At 38.9% G+C, this 25,587-nt stretch overlaps 1 protein-coding gene across 2 annotated transcripts in view; it reads left to right on the top strand.

Annotated features, from left to right (window-relative positions):
- MID1 (midline 1) overlaps window positions 1-25,587 on the top strand; it is a 151,430-nt gene that overhangs the window by 96,957 nt on the left and 28,886 nt on the right. For both annotated transcript variants that reach the window (XM_076357719.1, XM_076357710.1), the window contains exons 3-4: window positions 7,419-7,514; window positions 22,503-22,610. In XM_076357719.1, the coding sequence (XP_076213834.1) occupies window positions 7,419-7,514; window positions 22,503-22,610 (204 nt within the window). The remainder of the gene's footprint in view (window positions 1-7,418; window positions 7,515-22,502; window positions 22,611-25,587) is intronic.

Here is a 25,587-nt window from a genome sequence, read left to right on the forward strand (position 1 = left end):
GACATCCGTAGAAGCCAGGACTTTAATAACACTGCATAAATTGTGGTTCTTTAGATGAGCTTTTTGCTTTCTCTTCCTATAAATGTCTGTCATTAGTTATGTACAAAACTCAGAACTTCAGTTTTTGGAATGAATACTTCCCAGGTCTTCCTTGTGCAATATTAGATTAGGCATCTCATAAGCAGGAGCTCTTGTTGAACTCCTGGTTTTAAGTACATTCTCTGTCCTGGGAGTTTGGAAGTAGATGCAGCCACGATGCTGCAGGACAGTTGTGCAACAGTTCAATTTCTCCTTAACCCCCTTCATTGCACTGGATTAACCCATGGGGAAAAGAATGAGCTTATGAATCCTCAATAAGTCTTTAATGACATGCTTTAAATGCAGGGTGTCTGGTATTTGTTGTGCTCTTTTAACACTTCAGCTTCCAGTCTGACTACGGCATTGAAGCAAAAAAAACCCAACCACCAAATATATTTGGGCCTCAAATATATCTAGTTTTGCAAACCTTGATTAGCTCACATATCAGTCCGAGACTGGTTTCGGTTTTTACTTTAGTCAAATCTTAATCTAGTCTTTCTTGAGCCTTGATTCCTGATCATTATTCTAGTCCTTCTTTGATTATTGATTCGTTAGAAATAACGCTGAACCAACCCCCCAGATCCCAGCCAAGCCAACATCTTGTAATAGTTTGACTGAAATGGGAATCTCTAAAAAAAAATTACTTGCCCTATATTCAGTTTTGTCATTGTCTAAACTGGGACAGAGTTTTTATAACATGTTTGAATGCCCTGAGAAAACAAATTGCTTTCTCTGTTTAAAAGAAAATGGTGTTTTCTTTTCATTTTTTGTATGTACATTTCACATTATAATATTGAAAATAACTAAGCAGTGTCAGTTCCATTGGCCTGTGTTCTTGGTAATCATGGTCCCTGTTACAGGCAGAATAGTTATTAAGTATATTATTGTTTCTTTCCCAAACCTAGTACTGCACATCAAAGGAAAACTTTTGCTCTAGCGTACTATATATGGCTCTCGTCCTGTCCTTTTTCCTCAGAGGCCCCAGCTGTGAAATTTCTCTTATGTTCTGAGGAAGGGAGAAGCAGCAGTGAAGGAAGGCTAAAGAGCATGGCAGCAAAGCAACTCACAAGGCCAGATTGGTGTAGTTGAATCAAAGGGCAGAGCCATGGCTGCAAGTGGCAAGCACCCGTGGTATGTTTGAGGGCATGGCTTTGCAGAGAAGTGAGAGCACAGTTGTCGGTTTTCCCTAGAATATTGTGCTCTCATTTAATAAAGATTTTATGTGGTCAAGAACCTGATATGCTTGGATTTCCTTTAATTTTCACAATGTCCTATTTTAAATAAGGGTTAATAAAAAAATAAGCGACATTCCTATGAAATATGGAAATAGGCCTAACTTAGTTAGCATCATTTAAGTCATAGTGGCTTCAAATGCAGCTATTTTTATTGCACTTTTAATAAAAATAGTCCTGGACAATTAATTAACAGTGCAGTATCTCATGGGTCTTTCCTTGTGATATACTGTAATCACTTGAGGTAAAAATCTTAGTCCCCAGGCGTGTATCAACATCATAGCTATTATTTCTTTTCACATAGAAATGTGGAGTGCAGTTGTCAAGCTCTGCACATTTGAGACTTGAGGTCGATCATTCCTATTAACCGCAAATGTTACCATTCCCTGGCTGGAGAAATACAGGGTCGAGCTGGTGTATCCTACAGGAGAGTAGTCATCTGTTTCAGGACAAGTACATAGAATAAAAATTAGCTTAAGTTTTTCCATGTGCACCTGGCATGTCCATTTAAATAAAGAGCACCGAAGGAAACATTAAACTCGCATACACCCAAAACTTGGCTCAAAACCATGCTTGATATTCTGTCAGTTCTTCTGGAATTGATTGGCAACTTTTTTAATAGGTTAGAAACAAGTCCTGGAGGCAACAGGCCTAGTTCATAGGGTATGTCACCACGACGAGGTGGAAACGTAACTGGAGCACATTGCAAGCATAACTTCTTCGAGTTAGGAGGAAAAACAGTTGCAGCGAAGATGTGGTTGCATGGACTTCGTTAGCGACAGGGTGTATATTTATGATCTCCAGCCAGCCTGCATGTACTGATCTGCCATGTCAACACCGCTATGGTTGCCCCGCTAGCTTGAGTAAGTTAGGCTATGATCACACTTCTGCTTTGCGGTGTCTTATTCCTCGTCTCTGTTTTACTGCAGTGTAACCGTGTGGCTTCTGGTTACACTCTTCAACCGACCAAATCTGAAAATATATAACCTCTGTTTCAGTTTGACCATTTGTAAAGAGGTGATGGGAGGGTGGCTGTGGTTCTCATGAAGCCTATATAATTACTTAACCTAATTTCCACTGTGCAGGGCTCTGATAAGCCCAGAAGGCATTCCAAAGTTGTTTTCTTCTTTAAACTGGGAGGTAGCCTCAGAATATGCCTTACCCTGGTCAGTTCTACACCAGGAGCAAAGGAAATGCAAACTGCTGTCAATGTTTTCTGCCGAAGGGCTTTGATCATGATGGATTTGATGTAAATGGTGAGCAAGGCTGTTGTTACAAAGTAGTGTCCCACAGTGTGTGACTCTTAGCATGTGCTGCAGTTTCAGTGGATTGGTTCTCAAAACCTTCCAGTAAGCAGTGAGTGGAAAATACAAATGCGTACTTATATTTAACAGTAGCAGGAAAAACAATATTTTTAATGAGAAAAAGACAGTGGCTTTACTTCAAATGGAATTTAAAATCTCATTGTAGCTGATAGCTATATGTCTTATCTTGTGGCCCTTTAAACAGACATTTTTTATGGACCAGGAAAAGGCCTCTGAGAAGATCTCCGGGATGTTGTTGTTTTCTCTGCTGTGATGTAAGGCAGGAGCACACAAGTCAGTGTTTTTCTTCTTAAGAAGCTTACATTAATTTATTTTGACAGCATTTTCAACCCATATAGTAGCTTAGGACTATCTGTTTGTGCTACCTACCTATTTTAGACAAGCGATGCTTTGCGTGAGACTGTTAATTTGGCAAAGGGCATGGGTTCACATTTGGTTCTCATAGACTGGTAGATTTAAAGGCCAAAAGAGACCATTATGATCATCTAGTCTGACCTCCCACTTCAATCAGGGCACAAGCCTCATGCAGCCGTTACTGCAACGAGATCATGACTTCAGTGCGAGCTAGACAGCAGCTTAAAGAAGGCATCCAGTCCTGAGTTGCCTTCCTCTAATTTTTAGCATTAATTTTTCCAACTTCAGACTCCAGTCCCTGGATCGTATCATTTTATAGGCATGCAGAGTCAAAATGAAACATCATCCTCAACTGTCCTTTTCAATTACATGTCTGTGACTCCATCTACTTGGATTTATCCCAAGATTATAGGAATATTTATGTTGTATAGTTGTCAGACCATGCTAAATGGACAGTAAGCATTCTTTTCACTTTATACTGGATATTGTAAAAACAGTTGCAAAGCACACATGGAATGTCAAGATCTTGGGCTAGGTCTGCAGCATGCAGGCTATGTCAGGAAGCATTCAGCCTGGCTTTTGGTTTTTAAGAGCAGTTTGCATCCACTGAGTTAACGTACATGAAGTCTCTTCACAGAGCAAATGCACAACAACTATTGTCCTTCTTTTAAAGTCCAACCCCTGCATTTCCAAGATCAGTTTTTAATAGACAGGTGATGATGAAAATTGGCAAGTGACCAAAAAAGATCAGGAAAGGCAGGTGGAAATGTTTAAGAAATTACGATTTATCTAGAACATTTCCAAAAATACAGTTGTAATTTGGTTCACCTAAGAGCATGGCAGTAGAACGTTAGGTGGGAGGAAGGAAGATACTTTGAATAAGCTTATTCTGCCACTTATTTTCACATATACTTATCATAATGCGGGAGCACACTTTCTCCAGACTTAAAACCTGGCTACAATTCACTATCCCAGGAATTCTGGTCTACAGCACTGGATCAATTTTTGAAGATGGCCAGAGCTCCAAATTTGGCGTTGAAGTTTTACACAACCTGGGAAGTTTCAGGTGTGGATGTGAAATGAGTTTGTGACACTATGGAAAGTCTGTGAGCAAGTTAAACTACTTCTGAAACTTAAAAGTCTTTCAGGCCCTTTCCAGCTCCCCCTGTGCAGAGTAAAGAATGAGTGCAAGGCTTGAACTCCGCTTCTGGTATGTAGTATCATGTGGTAGCCAAAGTGGTGCCATGGTCTGTATGGAAATGGAATAGGGGAAAGAACTAGAGGAAGATACTGCCAAGAGAAAATCTGGGTAAACCTACTGCAAGAATTGATCGAGTTTTATGACCTTTAAAAATTTCAAGTCAGGCCAGTTTTAAGAGCTGCCATTCAGTACTTGCCCTTAGTGAAACTGAAAAGATTGACATTAATTTCAGAAAGCAGCTGCCAGGTTCTTGCTATTTAGTAAAACATTAATATAAACTGATGTTCTTCAACAGAAGTTTATCAAAATTCTGATGCTTCTTGACTTAAAAAGACCCCAATCTCTTGCATACCGACCTGCAAGGAAACAAAATTCCAGGCTTTCCAGTTTGAAAATGACACAGTTCGAGGAGCTAGAGCACAGGAATGCATTAACTCTAATTTTTGTAAGGCAACTCACTTGTTTAGTAGTTATCCTCCATTTTCACAATTGAGAAATGCAGAGGACATCAAGAGACCTGTGTGAAACCATAATAATATATGTGGTTTTATGTTTATATTCACTAGATAGAGCACTTACTCTAAAACTTTGTTCTTTATCCAGAATTTGAAAATATCATGGATATAATAATCTATATGTAATCTATGGGTAAATAAATTTCTGTTTCAGAGAAAAATACTTACTCTTCATATATTAATGGCTTTAGTTCAAGGCACTTTCAGGTTATTGAAAATCACTGCAGTATTCCATAACAGCTTTGAGAATATTTTTTCTTCATAGTATGTGAAGGTCCCAACTGTTAGTCCAATAATATGTTTAAAATTAGGCAATCCCAATCAAGAATTTACATTTTTAATTTTAAATCTTTTGGTATAAAATATTAGAACATGTACAAAATGAACATATGGGCAATAAGAAGGTATATAGCTATATAAATATCATTTCAAGAATATTTGCACATTTGGGCCCCCCTTAACAAACTGGTTTTTAAAGACAAAGGTTATCTGATGCTGTAACTATATATGGTATTTTGACTTTGCATGTGAGTCTCAGCTCTATAAAGGGACATCTAACAGCACAGCAAACATGCCTTTGCAATTAAATGATCGTTCACAGTACAGCTTATGGAAATATAAGATACAGCTCAAACTGTTCGGTAAAGAATGCCCGTTCTTGTTACTCTTTGTTTTAATGGGCTATAAAATAAATGCAGTGTAGAAGGTATTTTTACAGCCAGAGCTTGTGATACACGATATGCATGGCTGTGCTGGGAAGAAAATGCCAAAATTATGTACTTCAAACACCAATCACCCTTCTCGGAAGGGGTATATACGTAAAGCCATCAAAATCCTGTGCTATCTTTAATGGAACAGGACTGACTGCTCCTCCGGTGTTTACAGCATCAGCCCTGGTAAATGCCAAAGTACGTATGGTTCAGCAGTGAAATATTGCCAGCTTCATTCGTTTGTAGCCATATGCAAGGAGTAAGGAGACTGCACGGCTGCAGAAAGGGAGGGCAAGGAACAAAGTGGTTTAAAACAGCATGAAATAGGCGGGGAGCAACAGCCCCAGAAAGAAACACACAGACACAGACACGCAGACACAGAGACACACAGACACAGAGACACACAGCCGCACACACGGACACACACAGACACACACTAAGTGCAGGTGGTAAGGGGGGGCCCGGAAAGGATGAGAGAAGTCAGGTGAGTTCATGGTAGCTGAAGGGACTTAAGCGACGGAATAGATACATCGGGGCAAAAAGTAGCAGTGTGAAGACAAGAAGCCCATTAATAAAATATGAGGAGGAATGAATTTAATGAGAGCTCTGCAGAGACACTACAGCCCTTGTGAGGAGAGAAGCACGGGGCCCAGTTCTGGTATTCTTGTTCAGTACTTCCGAGATACTGGGGGCTGCTCGGAGGACAAAGTACAATTAAAAGGCAGGGACTGTCAGCCTGTCAAGAATACTAAGCAAGGGACTAGTCTCACACACTTACATAGGTGAATAACTATGAGGAACAGCTTGTCACGCCAGCAGTTCCCAGGATTTTCAAAATTAAATACGTGCCCCTGAAGTTACTGAAATAAATGAGTGTTTACAGTCAGGACTCTTTTTAATGGCTTAATTCCTTTTTTCCTTATTCTCTTTTATGTACTCAAGTTATATTTACAGAGGTTTATCTGTGTGGAAACTTTGCGTTTATGCAAAACCAGGACGTTTTCATGCCCCTGTGTTTCCAGAAGATGGAATTCCATGTAAAACAGCAGCTATCTCGCGATGTGTAGTAAAAAGCGAGGAGCTGGTAGTTGCAAGGCCCACGGTGCACGGCAGGGTCCTGGTCCCAAGGCAGCCAGACCAGGGAGCGGGTCACAGCCATCACAGACCTCCTCCTTCTCGTGTGCTTGGATTTCCTTCCTGTGGATATGGAGAGGAGTCTCACATGCAGCTGCACAGTGGCCAGGATGCGGCCTCGGATCTGGAAGCCGGAAAGCACTCTGATCTCCCGCAGTTGCAGATATTTATTGCAGCCATAATCAGTTGATAAACACAGACATAAGCCACAAGTTCTCTCTTAAGAGCAGTTAGGGAAGGCACAACCTGTGAGTAGGTATTTCATTCTTATGCGTAAAAAGGATGTTTTTCTTCAGAAATATTTATTAAAAAATACAACTCTATTGACCTAGGGAATTCAATCAATCAGATCAATCCCCCCCAGCACTGTGAATCACAAGAAGAAAGTGCTGACCCATCTACTGGGTCCTTACAAATACAGTCCCAAAGGGGCACATACTTGGAGACCTCAGTTAGCAACAGGCTTTTAAATTCAGATGTTAGACTGAGAGCAGGAAATAAGGAGTCAAAAAGTGTTCTCAGCCAAAACAAACCACTTTTTTTGGTGAAATGTTTTTAGCTTCCCTGCTGTTCTCCTTACTCCTTTTTTTTCCCCTGACTAAAACTAGTTGCTTAATCTAGTTTTTAGTAGGTCCTTAGAAACTCTGTTTTCTAGAACTTGCTCATATCTTGAACTTTTCTGCTCTCTTGTCTTGCCGTACTTGATGCATAGACAAAACATTTAATGGATCATATCAAAATGGAAGTCTCATGTTCATACCTGTGTAATTACAAAGTTCAGATCCTGAAAATATATCCATTTTTCAACTGTTCACCTAAATATTAAATTCTTCAAAATGCTAATGTGTTCTTTTCTTTCTTTTTGACAGCAAAATTTGGAGAGTAACCTCACCAACCTTATTAAGAGGAATACTGAACTGGAAACTCTTTTGGCAAAACTCATTCAGACTTGTCAACATGTAGAAGTGAGTACTGACGTCCATTTGAAATACTTGTAAACTTAATTACATTCACTTCCAGCATTCAGGAACAAAAGTTTAAACAAAAAAACACAAGCGCAGAATTAAATTAAAATAGTGGTAAACTGATTTGGAGCTTTTTCACTGGTAAATGGTATTCTCAATACAGATGACATCCTTTCCATTCCTTCCTATCTATAATATGTTTGTATAGCCCCCATCACTGCTGTACTTGCGCACATCACTCACTATCTGTAACATGTTTATCTTTTTGGGTCCTTTGTGAGGTAGAGTAACAACTACAGGTGGAAAATTAAGGCAAAGAAATAGTAACGCCCAGATCCACAATGATATTTGGGTTTCTATCAGCCACTGCTTATTTTTTTTTCTTCAGAATTAAGTATCTAAATACGTGGACTCAAAAGTCATACACGAAATATGTCTGTCTTCAGAAGAAGAAAGAAGCCTACAGGCCATTGAGTTGCCTCAGTTACATATTCCACTTTGATTATCACAGAAAGTCTTTAGGAGGGAGGTACCTGAATCCATATTTCCCCAAAGCTGGGGGATGTTTTAGATGGCCCCATGGGGGCTGCTGCTCTACATGCAAATTAAAATAATCACAGACTAATTCAGCCATGGGAGCTGACACAGGAAGAGATCAGAGTCCAAAATGGACTCTTTTTTTTAGCAAAACTTTTCCTTTTACTTTTTGCCACACTGTGAGACCTTTTCAGTTCCTTATAGTACATTCAAGTCAACAAAGCCAAAACCACTATGAACAAAAAGCTTCCATATCATAAAAAACTTGCAAAAGACAACATGAGTTTATGCTTTCTGCCAGTAACTATTATACAATCTTCCCCATGGCATCAAAACTTTATCACCAGTACTTTCCTCGTTGTCAGTCTCAGCCATGAGTCCCAGGTGACACACCAGATACAAAAGATTTTTACCCCTCCTCCAGGTAAATTGTGGCTGAGAAACACTGGAAGACTAGGAAAGGCTCAACATTGTGACGTGCATGTGCTTGTTGACAGATATACGGGATTCACTGAGATACACCAAGTTCATCATTTGCAGTGCAATCAGTTTTCATAAGTTCTAAACTAAATCTAAGATGGCATGGGAATGTTAATGGGGTAGGAATCAGAGGAGCTGGCACAACATAAATAACTGCTGATTTAGGATGGAACAAGCTTTAGACGTCAATCACAGAGAAGAGGTATTTTCAGTTAAACAGCTAATTACTAGTCAGATTAGCAGGGAAAACTTACTTTCCCTGTGAAAAATGGTTGGGGTTTTTTTTGCATTGCAATGCTGTCTGTTGACAGGCTTCTGCATAGGACCATTTCACTTCTGACTGCATTGCAATTCCTGCAGCAGCCTTGTTTATTCAGAGAAGGGGGCACTGTATGTTCCTAGCAGACAGGCAGCATTAAGTAATAATGGTGTGTAGAAAAGGTATTCTACTTTGAGTATGGTTGTCCATATATGTGAAAGGAAGCCGGGTTTCTTCACCAGTGTTACCTGGGGAATAGCCCTGGGGAATTTGAGAGAGGACGGTAGCCTTAACCCAGAGCTTCTGAAACATGGATATAATTTAAGAGAAAGTTAGCTGTGACATTAACTGCTGTAACACGGCCACCTGCCAGCTCTGCAGAAAGGCACTTGGTTTTTAGAGAAGCCTCTTTTTCTTCCTTATAAAGTCCCATGGAAGTTCTCCATAGGGCTGCTTCTTTTCTGTCTTTTTGAGACTAAAATTCAGTGACCTAATTAAGCCCAAGAGCAGCTTTTGCTTTTGAATAGATTCAAAGGCACATCCTGAAAATTTGGCATCTGCTTATTTGGCATCTGGACTGTGGCAATGGCACATGCTGCAGAAAAAGAAAGAAAGAAAAAAAAACATCCAAAAAAACCAAACAAAAAAACCCCAATCTCCAAAACAAAACAAAGAACCCCAAGACTGTTCTTCCAAAGAGATCATCTCATCCATTTTTCTATCTGCTCCACCTCTGTGGAGCCTCACTGACTTCATGGGGCTCAACAAAACCATGAAAGTCTATCCACAGTATCAGACTTGAGGTGAACGGTTTGAGTTCTTTATATAGACAGTAATAACGTCAGGCAGAACAACTGTAGTATCAGCTGGAAAGACTGTAGTAGGTAACGAGAGACAGAGACAAAGCACGTTTTCTTCCACTGTATATAAAACTCAGAGCAAAACCCATGAAGCAGATGGGCCCAGGACAGCATAAGGCCTCTTCTTCATTAGTGGCCTGTGTCCAAGATGGGCTAGATCTGGAAAATTTAAGATCGTTCCTCCATCTCCTCTGCAATTCTGCAATATATTACCAACTCTAAGGTTTAGTATTACAAAAAATCCAACTTGTTCAACTGGTAACAGATGCGCTACTGTCCCTGGAGCCCTGTTTTAGAAAATTTCTCTGTAGACATAAAGCAATAGCAGCAAAGTTGTTAATGAATTCCTACCACGTTTTATTCATCAAATTAGTCTAATTAGCATTTAAATTAGCTAAATATTAAGAAATGAGCTTCAGTCAAAACCCTGGACCTAGGCCACGCTGGAAATCGGGCAAGTGGGGATGTGGAAGTAAACTTTAAAGCTATCTCTTTTTCTCAGAACGCTGTGAAAACTTCAGATATGATGTGACTATTTCCAGTGTTAGAGAAGCTGAGGCTTAGATAGATTTTTAAAAAGTCAGTATGCTCTCTTTCTTTGTGCTTCTTCGTGACAGAAATTCACCCCAAGCCAGAAACCCAAATGAAGCAAACAGTATATTGGTTGTAACATTAATGTTACGAATTTAAAATTACAAAATATTAGGAAAAGAAAAGCTGAAGTTTCCAATGGCTGTATCAGTGTTGCCATATGAACTCAAAGGTTGAAACCGAACAAGCAGTTAATTTTATAGGAAATTTTTTCTTTTTCATTTTTTGATACAATATATTACAGATGATGATGTAGAATATATTGTATACAATTTGTAAGCATGTAAAAATATAGGTGGTACACTGTAAAAACTGCTGTTACATACCTAGATTTTCCTTACCTAATTTTAAATCATTTTAATAATGTTATTTTAATGTTGATTTAGATTTTGGAAGGTTTAAAACCAGTTGGAAAAAAAAAGAAAAGCTTATATTTCACACATAATTTGAACTTTGAAAAACAAGGAAGGAAAGGAAATTATTATTCCTTGTGTTAAAGTTACCAAGTTTTTATTGAGGAGTATATAAACTTTAAAAAAAGTTATGCTAATTATCATTTATTTGTAGAAATAAACACTAACATTTTTTAATGCCTTTGTCTGTCAGAAACCAAAAAATTACAGGAAAAATGAATGTCTTTTTTGGCTTTTGATATGGAGCAGAAGCTGATGTTTCCAAAACTGAACAGCAAACAGGCTCTGTGTCTTTTGAATAAATGAATCCTCGCCAGCCAAACCAAATGTTGTCGCAGAGCCACTGTTTCTCATCAGCCAAGTGAGCTGTTAATGGCTTCCCAGCAACCAGCTTCACTGCAGATTAATTATCCACCCATACATCCTTCGCATCAGGCAACTGAAACTTTATCCATAGCAAAGGCCAAATCCCAATCTCTCTGTGTGTTAAAACTAATGTTTATTCCCTTCTGAAAAGAGTTGTTTTCACTTTTTGCTCGCGTGAGCAGGCAAGGGCTGATTGGGGATGTTTGTTATCTGGAAGCTAGACGCCTTCAAGCCACCGAGGAGGGCGGATCTGGGGCTGCCTTTCATCACAGCAACGGAGGCATAAATCTTGCCTATTTTTAGATGGAGTTTATCAATTTATGACAAGATTTATCCTGGTGGGGGACCTGATCTTGGGAGACTCAAGAAGTCCACTTCCAGTCTTGCATTCCTGCGGGTGGTTCTGGGCATATCAGTGGGAAAACTTTTGCCAATAAATCAAGCCAAACGTGTATTCTTTACTGCTTTAAGTACAGCAGAGATATTATTAAGCATTTTATAGTATCTTAATGAATGATTTCATGCCTAATATGTAAGTACAGTCTGTGCTAATACTTATTTTATGGTAATGCTTAATTTTTAAAATCTCATTTTCTGAATGGAAGCCACAGCCTGAAAAGTGAGCGTTTGAGACTGTAACGCTCTTTCTGTCCCAATTCTTTCTGTTTCACGAGGAGCATCCTGACACACTGGTTTTACTCATCTTTCAGACACATCCCTAACATGTTTTCTGTTTTACATTCATTTTTCCATCTTTCCACTCTCCCTTCCTCCGTAATCCAGTCTGTCGTTTCTTGGTTTTGCAGAAAATCCAAAGGCTGTTAATCAGGAAGGTTTTGTTTTCCTTCCTTGGAGATGATGGCAGGTCTACAACTTCACGCCTTTGGCCAGGCTGCTTTCTGCAGAGCACACCTTCGCTCGGGGCAGCTTGCTGGATTGGCCCCGGTGATTCAGCTCTGCTCCTCACTCTCTTTAGGGAAGGTGGCTGTGGCTGCCTCCCCAGGGACAGGAGGCTTGGCTGCATCAAACGATAAACTGATTCATAGGATAAAATATAGTTTTCTCCACAAACTGAGAAAATGGACTAGAAATGGCTACTAATCTGAAGTATGTTTATTTGTAGTCGTAGTTCACAGCACTCACACATCTCAGTATCTGTAGAAAACTGTTTTAAAAGCATTAAAAACAATCCTGGAGAATTTTATTTTTAAATTCTGTGGACATTCACCCAATGAGAGAGCCCTCTAGAATGTGGCTAAATCAGCATGTGGCTCTTAAAAGTCCATAAAAACATCCATGTGTGTCAGGAAAGCAGCTACTTAGTTCTGGAGCTATTACAAGGGGAAGATGTTTGAGGGAAAAGGAAGTAGTGTAAATATTTATGCTTTGGCATAAATTAACAGTCTAGGTACAAGCCCTCTACCTCAGCTGAGGGAGAAGAGGCTCTAACTGGATCCAGTCCCACTGGGTGAAACAAGGCTGCAGTAATTCGCTCATAACAAATGTGCTACGCAAATTGCTTGCGTGAATATCTGAAAATTTCTGTAGGAGCCTTGGGCAAATCTTCCAAAAACACTGTTGTAAAATTGGGATTGACAGACCTACGATATAGTGATATAGGTTAATGCCTGGGTGATAGTATTCCCGTGGCCATACCAGCCCACCTCCATGTCTCCCTGCCTCCCACCGTGTGCTGGAGGGGCATCAGCATGGCGGTGCCCCAGGGTGGCCTTTGGCACATCTCCCCTACCTGCCCCCCTGCACGCTGCAGCACTGCCACCCTCCCCTGCACCCCTGCCATGTGCAGGGCGATGGGGGCCGCATCCTGCTCTGCTGGCCTGTGGCTTTTCCAGCTGTACGCAGCTCCGGATTTAGCCACTTCTCAGTTGAATCAGGGAAGGATTTAATGCTTTGAGCACTTAGGTTCTCCCCTTGGTTTTAGTGTCACAGGTTTCTCTGGCTGACAAAGTGCTATGTCACAGCAGATTTGCTTCTTTGTCATAGTTTCCAAGGCACGTTGCTTCTATGAATGTGTGAGGTTTCTGCAGACGACTATTAGATCATGACGTTAGTTGGCATAAGGCACAAATTTGAGCATGAGCCTCTTTTGCCAGTTACTTTTTCCTAAGCAATTTGAGTGTTGTTTCTGGACTTTTTTCTCATCTCTTCTAGGAAATATATGATTAAACGTCTGTTATATAGTCAATACCATGAAGCTTCTCCCATCTGTTATGCAGAAACATAATCTGAACTCAGCTGGAGGAAAAATTGGAGCAATTATCTAGGGGGGAGGGGAAAGAAAATAAGTCTTGCTTGTAGACAGTTTTATAACATCTGTATCTCAGTCTTTCTGTTTGTTTGTTTTGCTTTCAATTCACCAAACATCATAGGAAGCAAATTCTGGACACTGCTGCAAAATCATTTTGGTTGTATAAAGAAGAGAAGGCATGTTCCTCTAACTGTGTAACCCTCAAACTGCTGCATCCTTTGCTTTCTGTTTGTAATGGAAATGCTCAGTTTCTAGCTCACTTCTGAAGATCTGCTGTAGGCTAAATCTCAGCATAAAGTTCCCAGTCAAAAATTGGTTTTGTGTGTGTCAAAGGGTGTTTTTTATAGCCATGTTACATAATCACCTGAAAAAAAAGTAGTATATTGAAAGACCCTTTATTTCACCAGCACAGATACTGAACACTCACACATATCAGACACATTTTAAATCAGTGTAACAACAGTAGTGCAAAAGTGATGAAGAGAAGATGGCAGCACCTGGAAAATCCTGCTGTTGCCTTTTTTTGTGTGCCTGATCAAAAAGAAGTGAGCCAAATGGGAAAATTATAAATAATGAAAATTCAAATCTCTGGTAAGACTTCAGCTACAAGAGAGTGTCTTCAAATTTTGCGACAAAATGTCTCCATCAATTTTTATATAAGATACATGTAGCATTTCTGTTACTTGAGGGAAAGCAAAATCAAAACTTGGCTGCCAGAGTGATTCCCTGAGGACACTCTAACAATAAAGAGGCTTTGTCTGTGACAATAAAAAACAGTTTCATGGTACTCGCTCCTTCTTGAGATTTGAGACCATTTCAACCAAAGCCCAAGTAAACCGACAAGTTCTTGTTAGGAAAATTTAGGTGGAAGGCTTGTATGTAAATCCTGGTGTCTGAACTGCAGCAAATGGCCTTTGTAGTCACACAAAGCTGACCACTAGCAGTTTGGAATTAGGAATCCACTTTGACGAGGTTTTTTAGATAGTAGGAAGGGGGCAATGGGTTAAGTAAGTGTTTACCATCACCATGGGCAGATAACTTGAAAAGTGGCTCCACTGAAAGCTGCTTTTTCCTCTGCTCCAGTATCTTCTGTTTTTGCTAAGATACTTGTTCAGCAGCTAAATTTATTTGCTATATTTAAGTGCTAGAAGTAACTGACATTTTTTGATTTGTGAAATAGACAGGAAAACATGACTTGAAGGAAATACAGTTATTACTCTCAATAAAAGACTAATTAGCAAACTTCATGATGTGTATAAGGAAGTTTACAGCATTAGTTTCCTAATACAGTTTCTGATGAGAGAGGGTACAAGAGTACTTTCTCTATTAACATTGTTCAGATTAAAGTTATGGCATGATCTACTTTTGATTTCTAATTACTTTAGTTCTACATTTAATTCCACTCTCATATAAATTGATTTCATTCAGTGAAAATCTCAGGTAAGCTTTAGTCAGAGTCTTAATTTTACATAGCATTAGAGAAAAGAGAAACTTCAGAAATAAAAACTAACAAAACATGCTCATGGCATACGGCAATGCAGAATATTCATTCAAGGATGTCCTAAGTTGCATGCCCAGTAAGCCCTAGCCTAGGAGTCAAATATTATTTGCCTAAGAAATTATTTGTTTTCACAAATGTATAATTGGTCCTATATAAAATATTGGTCCTATATTAAATGTATAATTGGTCGTATATACGTATAGAACTGCAGCACTTACGCATACATTCTGTGTACAGATTAGGCACGTGCTGGTATAGGTTAATGCACCTACAACTGTTTTGTAACTTCTGGAAATTGGAGTCATAATTATGATAGCGGTCACACGGATTGTGCGTAAACTAACAGCAGTGCTTGCCATCGCCTGTTCAGGCGGCCAGTTCCCATTGGCTCCACCTCTTCCTCTGTCTCACATCCATACACGTGTATGCGTTCACAGTCTTGTTAGACTGATATTCCTGCAAAAATTTGACCTTAGACTGAAAAATGGGGTTTAGTTCACTGTTAATCACTGGTTAACTAATGCAGCAGGTAATACTTTGTGCCTGCCGTCGGAGAATATAACTTGTCAGTCAAAATGTCGTTACTTTTTGGAACCTTCTGTCTTTGAGACATGTACCTTTATGGGAACAAAATACTCCTGAGTTTCTCCTTTTTCTGCCTAACATAAGTAGCTGAACAGTAATTAGAGCAGCAAGGAGACCAGAGACATTGGTCCTCTAGTGAGTGTGTTAAGCACTAGGCTAAAGACCCTGGATCCTGGATGAGTTTTAAGTACTGAACTGTTGGTTACAAGGGCACTTGCTTCATCTTCATCAAAGAATGGGCAGTCCTTTGAACTTCAGTGATTATTTAATTGTTTTTGTTTTTCTACCCTAAATGAAACACATGGAGTATTTTGCTCAACTTGAAACAAAGGCTTAATGTCAGCAGGAAAAACAAAATAAAAACAATAAATAAGTAAATATCATTCAATTCAAAAAATATTTTCATTATTTAGGTTCAAAGAAAGGACTAACATAAAGGACAGAAATAATGACTGAAAATAAATTATTAATATGACCCTTTTACTGCATCTTAAAAAACCACATGCCTCTTAGGGCTTAGTTTCACAAACAGCTTAATCTGATCTTAAGCCTCATTGCTGCCAAAAGTCTCCCCACCTCTGCTTCTGCCCTCCCCATCGTGTTTCTTTACCTGATTCCTATGTGTTTGTGCAACATCCACATTCACCAGGTGAACTCAGCCCAGCCATTTCCCCAGGTGGCCGCACTGGCTTCTGCGGATGGAAGGAAAATGGGAATACTTTTTTTCTTTTTGGCAGTATGTTCCCAGAGCAGTTTAACCCAGTTGTGAAACTGTGGTTTGTCTCTCAATAAATGTCTTTTCTCCAGGGTGCTTTCCTATCCTGAGAAATGCAGCTATAGTTTCAACATGATGCTGCATTTGTGTTTTAGAAAAACAATACTTGGTTCATTGAGGCAAGCCTAGTCGATGGGCTTTACAGCTGTCAGCATAAGTGTATCTGGAGTAGCTCTTTACGAGAACTTTCCAGATCATGTGAGTTTAAGATTTTTTTTATGTTTTTAACGGAAATCTTAGAAAAACAATTTGTTTGTTTTCCATGAAACTTCTGGTTTGATTTGGTTTTGTGATTAGATTGTAAATGTCACTAGAGGACTGCTAGGTTTCTTGCTGGTTAGTTTCTCAACAATGTGCTTCAAAACACAGTAGGGAAAAAAACTTTAAAATAATATTTTAATAAGTAACATGAGTATTTCAAACTTCTAAAAAGGTTTACTTTTAGTCAAGACTGGGCCAGATAGTCTTATCAGCCTGACCCAAAGCGATTTAGCTATCCTGGCCTAATCGATTCTTCATTCACAAAATTCCTAGGTAGCCAGAGTAAGTTGCTGTATTTTTGCACTGACCTTTGTTTAACCTGCTCTGAGACTGCCTCTAAACACAGGTCTCCTGGTTAGAGATAGAAGTGGAATGCAAACAAAAACAAAGCCTCTGGCACACTTGAAATGGGAGATGACCATTCTTTTCTCTTGTGCCAGTTCAGAATAAAGGAGTTGTAGATGATCCATTCAGATGGGAAGCTGATTAATATCACATATTTCCAAAGGCACAGTTTGTCATAATAGATAAAATCAGTTTTATGCTTAGAGTAGATAGATTCTTAAAAAGCTTTATTCCAAGAGTTGCTTGTGCTCTACAGAAGACTAAATTGAATAACCCGTAATATCAAACAGGGATATGAAATGAAAGAAGTTTAAATCCATGGCTCTCATTCAGTCTAGCCATCCAGAAAAAGAAAGGGAAGAAATGTTTTCATAAATGCCCATTAATCATTATCCTTTGTATTGCCATTGAATAAATAAATGAAACATGGATGATGTTAAAATATTACTTCAATGTATTGTGAGTCTATGAAGAAAAGTTATTCACTTTACAACACGGAGTAATTAAAAAATAAATAGGCCTCTCTCTTTAGATGAGTATAATCCTTTAATTTATCTAAAGAGTCTAATCCCAGAAAGTGTGTTCCACATCTACAGGACAATGAAGACAGTCTTCCTAAACAGGTACCAGCCATTATATGTCATCATTTTAGATTTTTTTTTTCCCTCAGTTTCTGGGTTTAGTGTAAAGAGGAATTCAGGCTCAAAATCTAGACTGAAATATGTGGCAATGATGTTGTTAAGTGGATGATGATGTTACAGTTGTTAAGTGGAATCATTGCAATTTGCTTTTCTGATATTTTTGTGTATTTTTGAGTATATAGTAATTCTATAACCATCAACTCAAACCCATAAAGAAAAGCTGATACCTCTTCTTTACCTGTATGGCCACAACTGCAAAGAAATTATTTTTTGAGGCATTGAGACCATTTTTAAATAGTAAAGCTGAAACTCAAGTTCATACCTCATTTTTCAAAGATCAGACTCTTTCCACAACCTGCTGCCTTTCATTTTGCATAAGTAGTGGAGGACTAGAGAATAAAAATTACTCTGGTTTTGATGAATTTATCCCAGACAGTGTAGTCTTAAAAAAGCAGACCACCTCTAACTTAGGGTGTCTTATTTTGTTTGTCATTTAGAGATTATTTGCTGAAAAGACACGTGCATTTCCACTTGTGGACAAAATTGCCTCACCCATAAGGAATCCCAGAGGGAAAGTTTTGCTCCTGCAAGGAAAATTCTGCTGAGACCCTAAAAAATCCTTTGATTCCAGTATATTAGTTGGGGAAGTTTTCGTGGGTATGAATCTAGCCCTCTGACACTCTGTTTGCCTTTGAATTAACCAGAGAAGCTCCCCTGTAACCGTGAACCTCTAGCCACGTTGTAGTTGTGTGATTTCCCAAACATCTGCTGGGGACTTTGAAACCACCACATTCATTTTCTTATGACCTAAGCTGCAATTTAACTCGGGTCTCTGAAGATGAAAGCCAAGGAAGCCTCTGCAGAGAGCAGAACACTTTCCAAAGCAGTTCTCAGCTTGTGGAGTTGGGAACAGCTGGCCTGCTCTCCTCTTCGGGTCGGGAGGGCTTGCTGTTTCCAGCTCCCTGTCAGACATCTGAGGAACCCCCATTTTTCTTTTTTTTTCTACACCCACTCCCTGAGGCAAAGGCCAGCAGTCCCTATCCATCTATCTGGAAAACCTGGAAAGAACCCTAAAATATTTGTTTTTTTAGTAAACTGTCTGAGGTCTTCAGATATTACAGAAATAGAAATAAATTCCCCACAAAAGCAGCAGGACTAGAATCAGTCCTTGCTCGCTTGTTTGTAGTAGAAAATGTTATAATTTTTGCTAAATTGTAATAATGTTTTGGTCCGTTTTAAAACAGTTTTGTGGCATGGAAGAGAAGTTTATAAAATCAATACCAACAAAACACAAAGATTTAGGTTCAAAGTCGTTCTGGACACGGATTTTTAAGGAATTTGTTGATGCCAAAACTAAGTGTATTGATGTCAGTGAAATTTTCTACAGAGAGGTGTCCCCAAGTCCAGCATAAACTCTCAGGCAATAGATATCTCAGATTAAGGAGCCAACATTCATCTGGGATGGAGGAAGCCCAGATTTAAGTCTGCTGTCTGCATGATTCAGAGCCTCCCACAACCAAAGTGAGCGACACAGTCTCCAGACTTTTCCAGTGCAGCTCTCAGTCTCTTTTAATGAACTCCTTGGAAAGAGGGCTTGTTTTTAATGTGGAAAAATGTAGAATGTAAAACCTCAAATATTTTCACCAGACAGTACTCGCATTCCTTGGCCAGTCCCAGCTGGAAGTTATTGTCAAGGTTGCTGTTCATCAAAAGACTCAAGCAGAAGGCAGAGCCTTATTCTGGTATTTCTGTAGCACCTGTACAGCAGAGCCCTGCTCCATGCCTGTGGCTCTTTGGTCTGACATATGACTCCTCAGAAACATACAAGTAAATAATATTCAATGCTAATCTCACAAATAGTCCCTTTAGGGCCACAGCTAATATGGTGCACTTAAAGTTAGGCATGTGCTCAATTATAAAGTTATTACTGAATCAGAGGCCTTGTAGGCTGAAAATTTGATTAAGGAGTATTTCAGCTTGAGAAAAGCCCCGAGATTAAATGGGATTTTTTTCATACAAAGCTCAGACGTATCAAATAATTTTGGAATATTCTTTTCACTTTTAATAAGCTTGTGCAAGCTATAAAGTTGGAAATGTCTTCAAATGAAGTTTATAAAAGAGTTTGCTTTTCAGATTTCAAAGAAAAAGAGAAGTCTTCAGTCAGTGTGTAAGAAATAGAAAGGTTTTTTCCAAGCATTTTGGTTTTCTTAGTTTAGAGTTTTTTAAGTTAAGATTTATTAACACTTTATTATTCAAACCAACAAAAGCATTAAATGAAACAATGTTGACTTAACCTTCCCGTAACTCTGTGTTTCATGACAGTAACCCCAAAGATTAATTAGATCTGCTCGACAAAATGAAATCATGACATAAGTGGTGATAGAAGTAACACTTTGAGTGGAAGCTACTCAAAAATCCTGTGAAGTGTTGCCGTAATCAAGTGCCAAAGTTGGCTCTGGCATGAGCAGACCTCAGTATCGACACAGAAGGAGTTGTGCCCACGTGCAGTGGATGTGATCGTTGCCCCTAACTGAGACCATTTGGGATTCCCCGCTCTTTGGTGGAATTTCAGTCCACCAGTGAAACTGGGGTCAGGGTTGGGGAAACTGGTGCACTGGACGGCTCGTTGAAAACAGCTCTGCAGAGTTTCATGTACTTCACCAAAGTACGGTGCATGACAGGAGGGTGTGATGCAGCCAGGGCAGTGGGATGATGAGAAAAGGGGGAATAGGAGGGACAGTGTTGATTGACTGGTTCTTCTAGGCTCCCTGAGCAGTCAGTGGAGAGACACTGGCACTGCCAGAGGCTTTGGGTGAGCTGCTCTGTGGTCTGTCTCTCCTCATGGACCATGGTGGGAAGCCAGGCAGAGCAAACAGCTAACATAAGGAGATAAATAGGCACCTAAAACTGCATGGTGGAAGTACTTTCGACATCTTCACCTACTGCGTGCAGATCTCCCCAACACTTTCAGTACTGTCTGACCCCTTCCAGAAACAAATACATTTTCTCTTTATAATCCTGATATCTTAATTAATAATTAAGCCTGTAAAATATGCAATCAAACTTTAATTTTATGAAGGTTTGAGAAGGCTAATCCAAAACCTTAAACAAGTCCCCTCTTTGCCTGGAGGACACAATGTATTTCATGTAAGAAGGTTATTTGTAAAAATGGCGCTGGTCCAAATTTAGATATATAAGCATTTGCTTAATCTTAATGAGCTCCATAATGTGCTTACAGGTAAATGCATGTTAAAACACATTGTTGGAAGAAAAAAAAGAAGGCTGAGGCAGATCAAGAGGCTCATCGTACTGAAAAATAACCAAGGGGAGAAATATAGTTACTTGTCACCTGGAACTGTTCCCTGTTGTTGTTCACCACTAACTCTTACTAGCCCAATGGAAGAAGTGACATGGTTCTAGGAGCAATTGCCCAGGGCTAGAGGTTGCTTTATGCTCTTAGCAAAGTGTGTGTGGAAACACAGCTCTGAAATCACTCCTTTAAATTTTTCTTTATTTTAATACGATTAGAACTTTTTGCCTTTTTCTCTGACTCTTTATGCATACATGTAAGCTATACATACTACTGCTAGTGGGGAAGTACATTTTTCTTGTCGTACAGAATGTTGACTTTTCACTGAAAAAATCAGTCTTCTCCAGAAACAAAACATTTTCAGCTGAGAACCAAAACTTTCCTGGTTTAAGTTTTCTTATTTTTTGACAAAAGTCAACATTTTCCATAGAAAGCTAATATTCTTTGTGAGGTTTTTTGCATTAAGAACGGTTTCACTGGCTCATATATTTATACTGTAGAAAACTACATAAGCACAGCTATTATTTTCTGTCTTATTCATTGCTGAGGCAAAGCGTTAATAATAAAGACAGTCAATACACATGACTTGGTAATGTCGCTTGGATCTTTGGTTGTATGAATCTTTCAAGAACCACTATATGGACACTGAAAATAATAAATATTTTCAAGTGTTAAATTCAGCAAATCAAACATTAGGAATCATTATGAAAGTAATCAAGATGAGGTAGAGAACATATCGTGCCACTGTATGACTCCATAGTTTGTTTGCACCTTAAGTACATAGTACAGTTCTGTTCCCCATATCAAAAAGGAGATGATAGACCTGGCCAAGTTTCAGAGAAAAAAAACAAGGATGATTGAAGGTATGGTACAGCTTTCATACAAGGAAAAACTGAATCCCTATACGAGGAAAAAATTAATCACTTAGGACTCTTCAATGTAGAAAAGAAGTCCAGCTAGAGGACAAAACAGTGCTCTATAAAAGCACAAGCAGCACATAGATTGTGGATAGGTATCAGTAGTTCGCTGTCCTTTCCAGTAAAAGAACTTGGGATCATTAAATACAGCTGGAAGGAGACAGGTTCAAATCCCTCTAAAGGAGGCAGTTGTTCACTTAACTGTGAGTTAAGCTGTGGTGCTCGTTGCTGTAGGATGGTGGGGATACTTACAGTTTGCAGGGGTTGAAGGAGAGACTAAATAAATCCACAGAAGATAACTCTTCTGAGGATGAGTAATGATGTAGAAATTGTGTCTGGTTGAAGAAGACTCTGAGCTGCAAATGGTTGGAGGATGAGAAAATATTCATGGGAATCATCATACATGGTGGGACTTCTTCCTAGGATGCTTTACTAGCAGATGCTGGCACTAGCAGCAGTGAGAGATGGACTGTCTGATCCAGTACTTGTGCTCTTACGTGCATTAGTATTCACTGCAGTCCTATATACAGCTTGAAATTCTGATGTGTTAAGCACCTCCTGAAGACCCTTCACTTCTCACTGATGTCCGCTATAACTGACATTGCTCAGTACTCACAGGACCAGGCTTTTCTCACTTGAGTTAGAAGTACCTGATGAATATCTATTTGCAAGTCCTACCTCCTACAAACAAGACATTCAGAGTCATTTCAGTATTTCACAAAATCCAGGACAGGAAAAACAAAATAACACATAGATTATACACAGAAAGGAGAAAAAATACCAAAACCAACATTTTAGAAATTACAATTTTTAAATTAGAAAAAGGAAAAGGAAAATGTCCAAAGAGGTTTTGCTAATCATAATGGTTTGCTTTGTAGGTAAACGCATCCCGCCAAGAAACCAAGCTGATGGAAGAATGTGACCAGCTCATTGAAATAATCCAGCAAAGACGACAAATAATTGGAACCAAAATCAAGGAAGGAAAGGTAAAAGCTTTTCTTCTTTAGATCAGAAGCAGGTCAACACTGCTTCCTCATGCTTATGGCTTTTTGACCTCAGGTACTATTAATACAAGTTTGTAAAAGTCCTTACATAGTCCTGGGCTACTGCTACTTTCGTGTAAAGAGGAATGAATTATATCAAGATTAGTGTGTTAGACCTCAGCAGTTTATTTGGCATTTCTCTTACCACATGTGATTATGATTTTTAAGGATAAACACAGAAATGATGTCACCATCAGTAAATGATAACAAAATGATGACTAATTAATGATTCCTTTACTCTGTTATATGTCTGACAATGTTTCCCCTGAAGTTTTCACTTTTACAAAGTGTCAGAACATTTGGTATCGTGGCTGACAATTATCTACATGAATATTTTAGTCTAGATATTTTAATTACTTATTAAAATACTATCACATAAAGAATTTGTTTCAATCATTGTCATTCTTGAGAATAGGAAGTCTAACTTATTTACAAAAAACAATATTCAAAAACATGCAGGAAATTAAATGAAGTGTGCATTTCTAATTACTGAGGTACAATGATTATTAGCAACAAACATACTGAGCAGGAAAAATCTCTGATATTCAAGTTTCAATGCATTTTGCTAGCTACCTGTTAACTCAGAAACATATTAGAGTTGAATTAATGTTCTTATTTTCTAGGTACATGGTGTTTACTCTTTAACTGCTAAACTAACTAAGTCAAATATAAACTCTTCTTGTGTGGGAAAAGCTCAGGAAAGGAATAAAGTCAAGAGCAGGTTAAATGGGTCATGCGGCTGTCAAGATATTCCAATTAACTTGAAATAAAAAGCCTGTAGGCAAGGGCTGACTTAAACATGTTTCAAACCACAGGTCCCGTACATTGTGTGACAGAACTTGAATTTCCTCATGCTGTTAACAAAATATAATTCCCTTCAAAATGGAAAAGATGGCCTTCTGCATTATTGTTTCAACTCTCTTTCTCTGTGTAGTAAGACAGCTGTGCTTCCAATGAAGTAGAAAACTTCCCATTCATTTGGATTTGTGCTATGTACATGAGTTGCTTTTAAAAAATCTATTGCTTGCAAAGATGTATTCTAATGTCCATTAGAGCATGGAAGATTTATAATACAATTGACTCCAAATTTATTTGAATATAGCTGATATCAGAACCTATCCCCATTCTTTGTTCTACTTTGTTCATCCAAAAGTGACACCAGTGGAGGTCCAGTAAAGATCTGGAATGCTTTGCCCCAAATGTTGTATATGTTGAAAGATTTCAGGGGTTTAAGAGACCCGTGTGAAAAGCCACAGGAAATTCTGCCCAATGTACCTTCTTTTAAGAGGGCTTGTGGCTAAGTCTTTCTGGAAGGTAGGGCGTGGCAAATTTGTCTGTAGGACTATAGTTATGGCTACAGAGCTGGAAACACTCAGGTATAAAGTTCTAGCTGTGACTGCAAGGCTGCAGATTCAGACACACGAGTCTGACAACGTGGTACAGCTCTGTCCTTAATCTCACCTATCACCTGAAACCTATAAAATCCCACAGAGCATGTAGCAGGAAGAAAACACTTAAATATCAAATAAATAAGATAATTTTAGTGCAAACATCATTCCTGCCATGGGGGGGGGGGGGGGGGGGGGAAGCGGGTGAGACGAGACTCTTCCTTTTAAAGTTTATCATCAGTTGCCTTCTTGAAGAAGATATAAAAAAGAATCAAGCAAAAAAACCCTACTTCATATGTAGACGTCACAAATCATGACATGCCTTCTGATTGCTAAAAACTCACAAGGTAACATTTATTTCAGTTCATTGTTTGTTTTGTTAATTAATAAGTAAATAAAGAGATGAGCTACTTAATACTGCAGTGAACCTTTCCCTGGTTAGACTGGTGTAGACCAAATTGTAATCTCTACAAATGCACAGTTAGAGAAAACATTATGGCATTAGTTCATCCTAGAAGCTGATCAGATCATTAGCATTATCAAAACCTTTATGCTTTCCCAGCATTTTTCTCCCTTTGTTGTTTCTATCTTTAGAAGAAATACCACACTAATCATTTGGCCAGTATTTTCTTTTTGAAAGTTTTCCAAAAGATTTATTTTCCTACTGGCTTCTGTTGTCGGGTAGGTGCACTAAGATACCCTTATCTCTGCTTGGGATGCAATTATATCTGAAATTCAACTCAGCAGCTTCATAGCTTGTGCCCTAATTGCTGAGATCGGGACCGTTATCTTTATTATAAATTTGGATATTTCTGCCAATCCACTTGGTTGTTAGTTTCCTCATTTTGCATGTAACTGGGTCTTAAAGCTTTTCTAAAGTCCAGAGTTATTTCATTTCCTTCCTATTTCTTACTCCTGTTCAAACTGTGATCCTGATGTGATAACAGTGGGAAGGACTCCCAGACCTTTCAGGAACTAGAAGTTTTGTTAGCCAACATTGTCTTTAAATGGAGGATTGACTGTGCCCCTCCCTAACCTTTCAGCTAACGATTACAGTCACATCTACTGTGTTTATCTCCAGCACATATGTTTGCAGTAATAATAATCAGCTCTCCGGCACTACTGTGCTTTTGTCCGGTTAAAAATACCCAACAAGAAAACACCCTGTTTGACTAAAAGCACATAATGAAAAGGGCAGGCGTGTATTGCTAGTAGAATTGAACAGTCTTTTTCTGTCAAGTTTTATTTTCAGATTATTTTTTATGAAACTCACCTCAGTAGTAGGAAAAAAGTAGTTAATCTATAAAATGCCTTTAACACAGATCTCATCACTTCAGGGAAACGGTTATCTAAATAGCCCTTAGTTATCATGTAAGCAGAAAGTACCAGGAAATGACGTTTCTTCTGTTGGAAAATAGGCCAGCTGTGCTTGTTTTGGCTCTCCCCTGTTGTTTTCCATGTGGAAAATATTGAGGCAGAAAGGCTGTGCCTGTCCCCTTACTACAAATGTTACGTGGCTAGATGGGGCTCAC

The sequence above is a fragment of the Aptenodytes patagonicus genome, chromosome 1, assembly GCF_965638725.1.
Source record: "Aptenodytes patagonicus chromosome 1, bAptPat1.pri.cur, whole genome shotgun sequence".
In the NCBI taxonomy this organism is placed as follows: domain Eukaryota; kingdom Metazoa; phylum Chordata; class Aves; order Sphenisciformes; family Spheniscidae; genus Aptenodytes; species Aptenodytes patagonicus.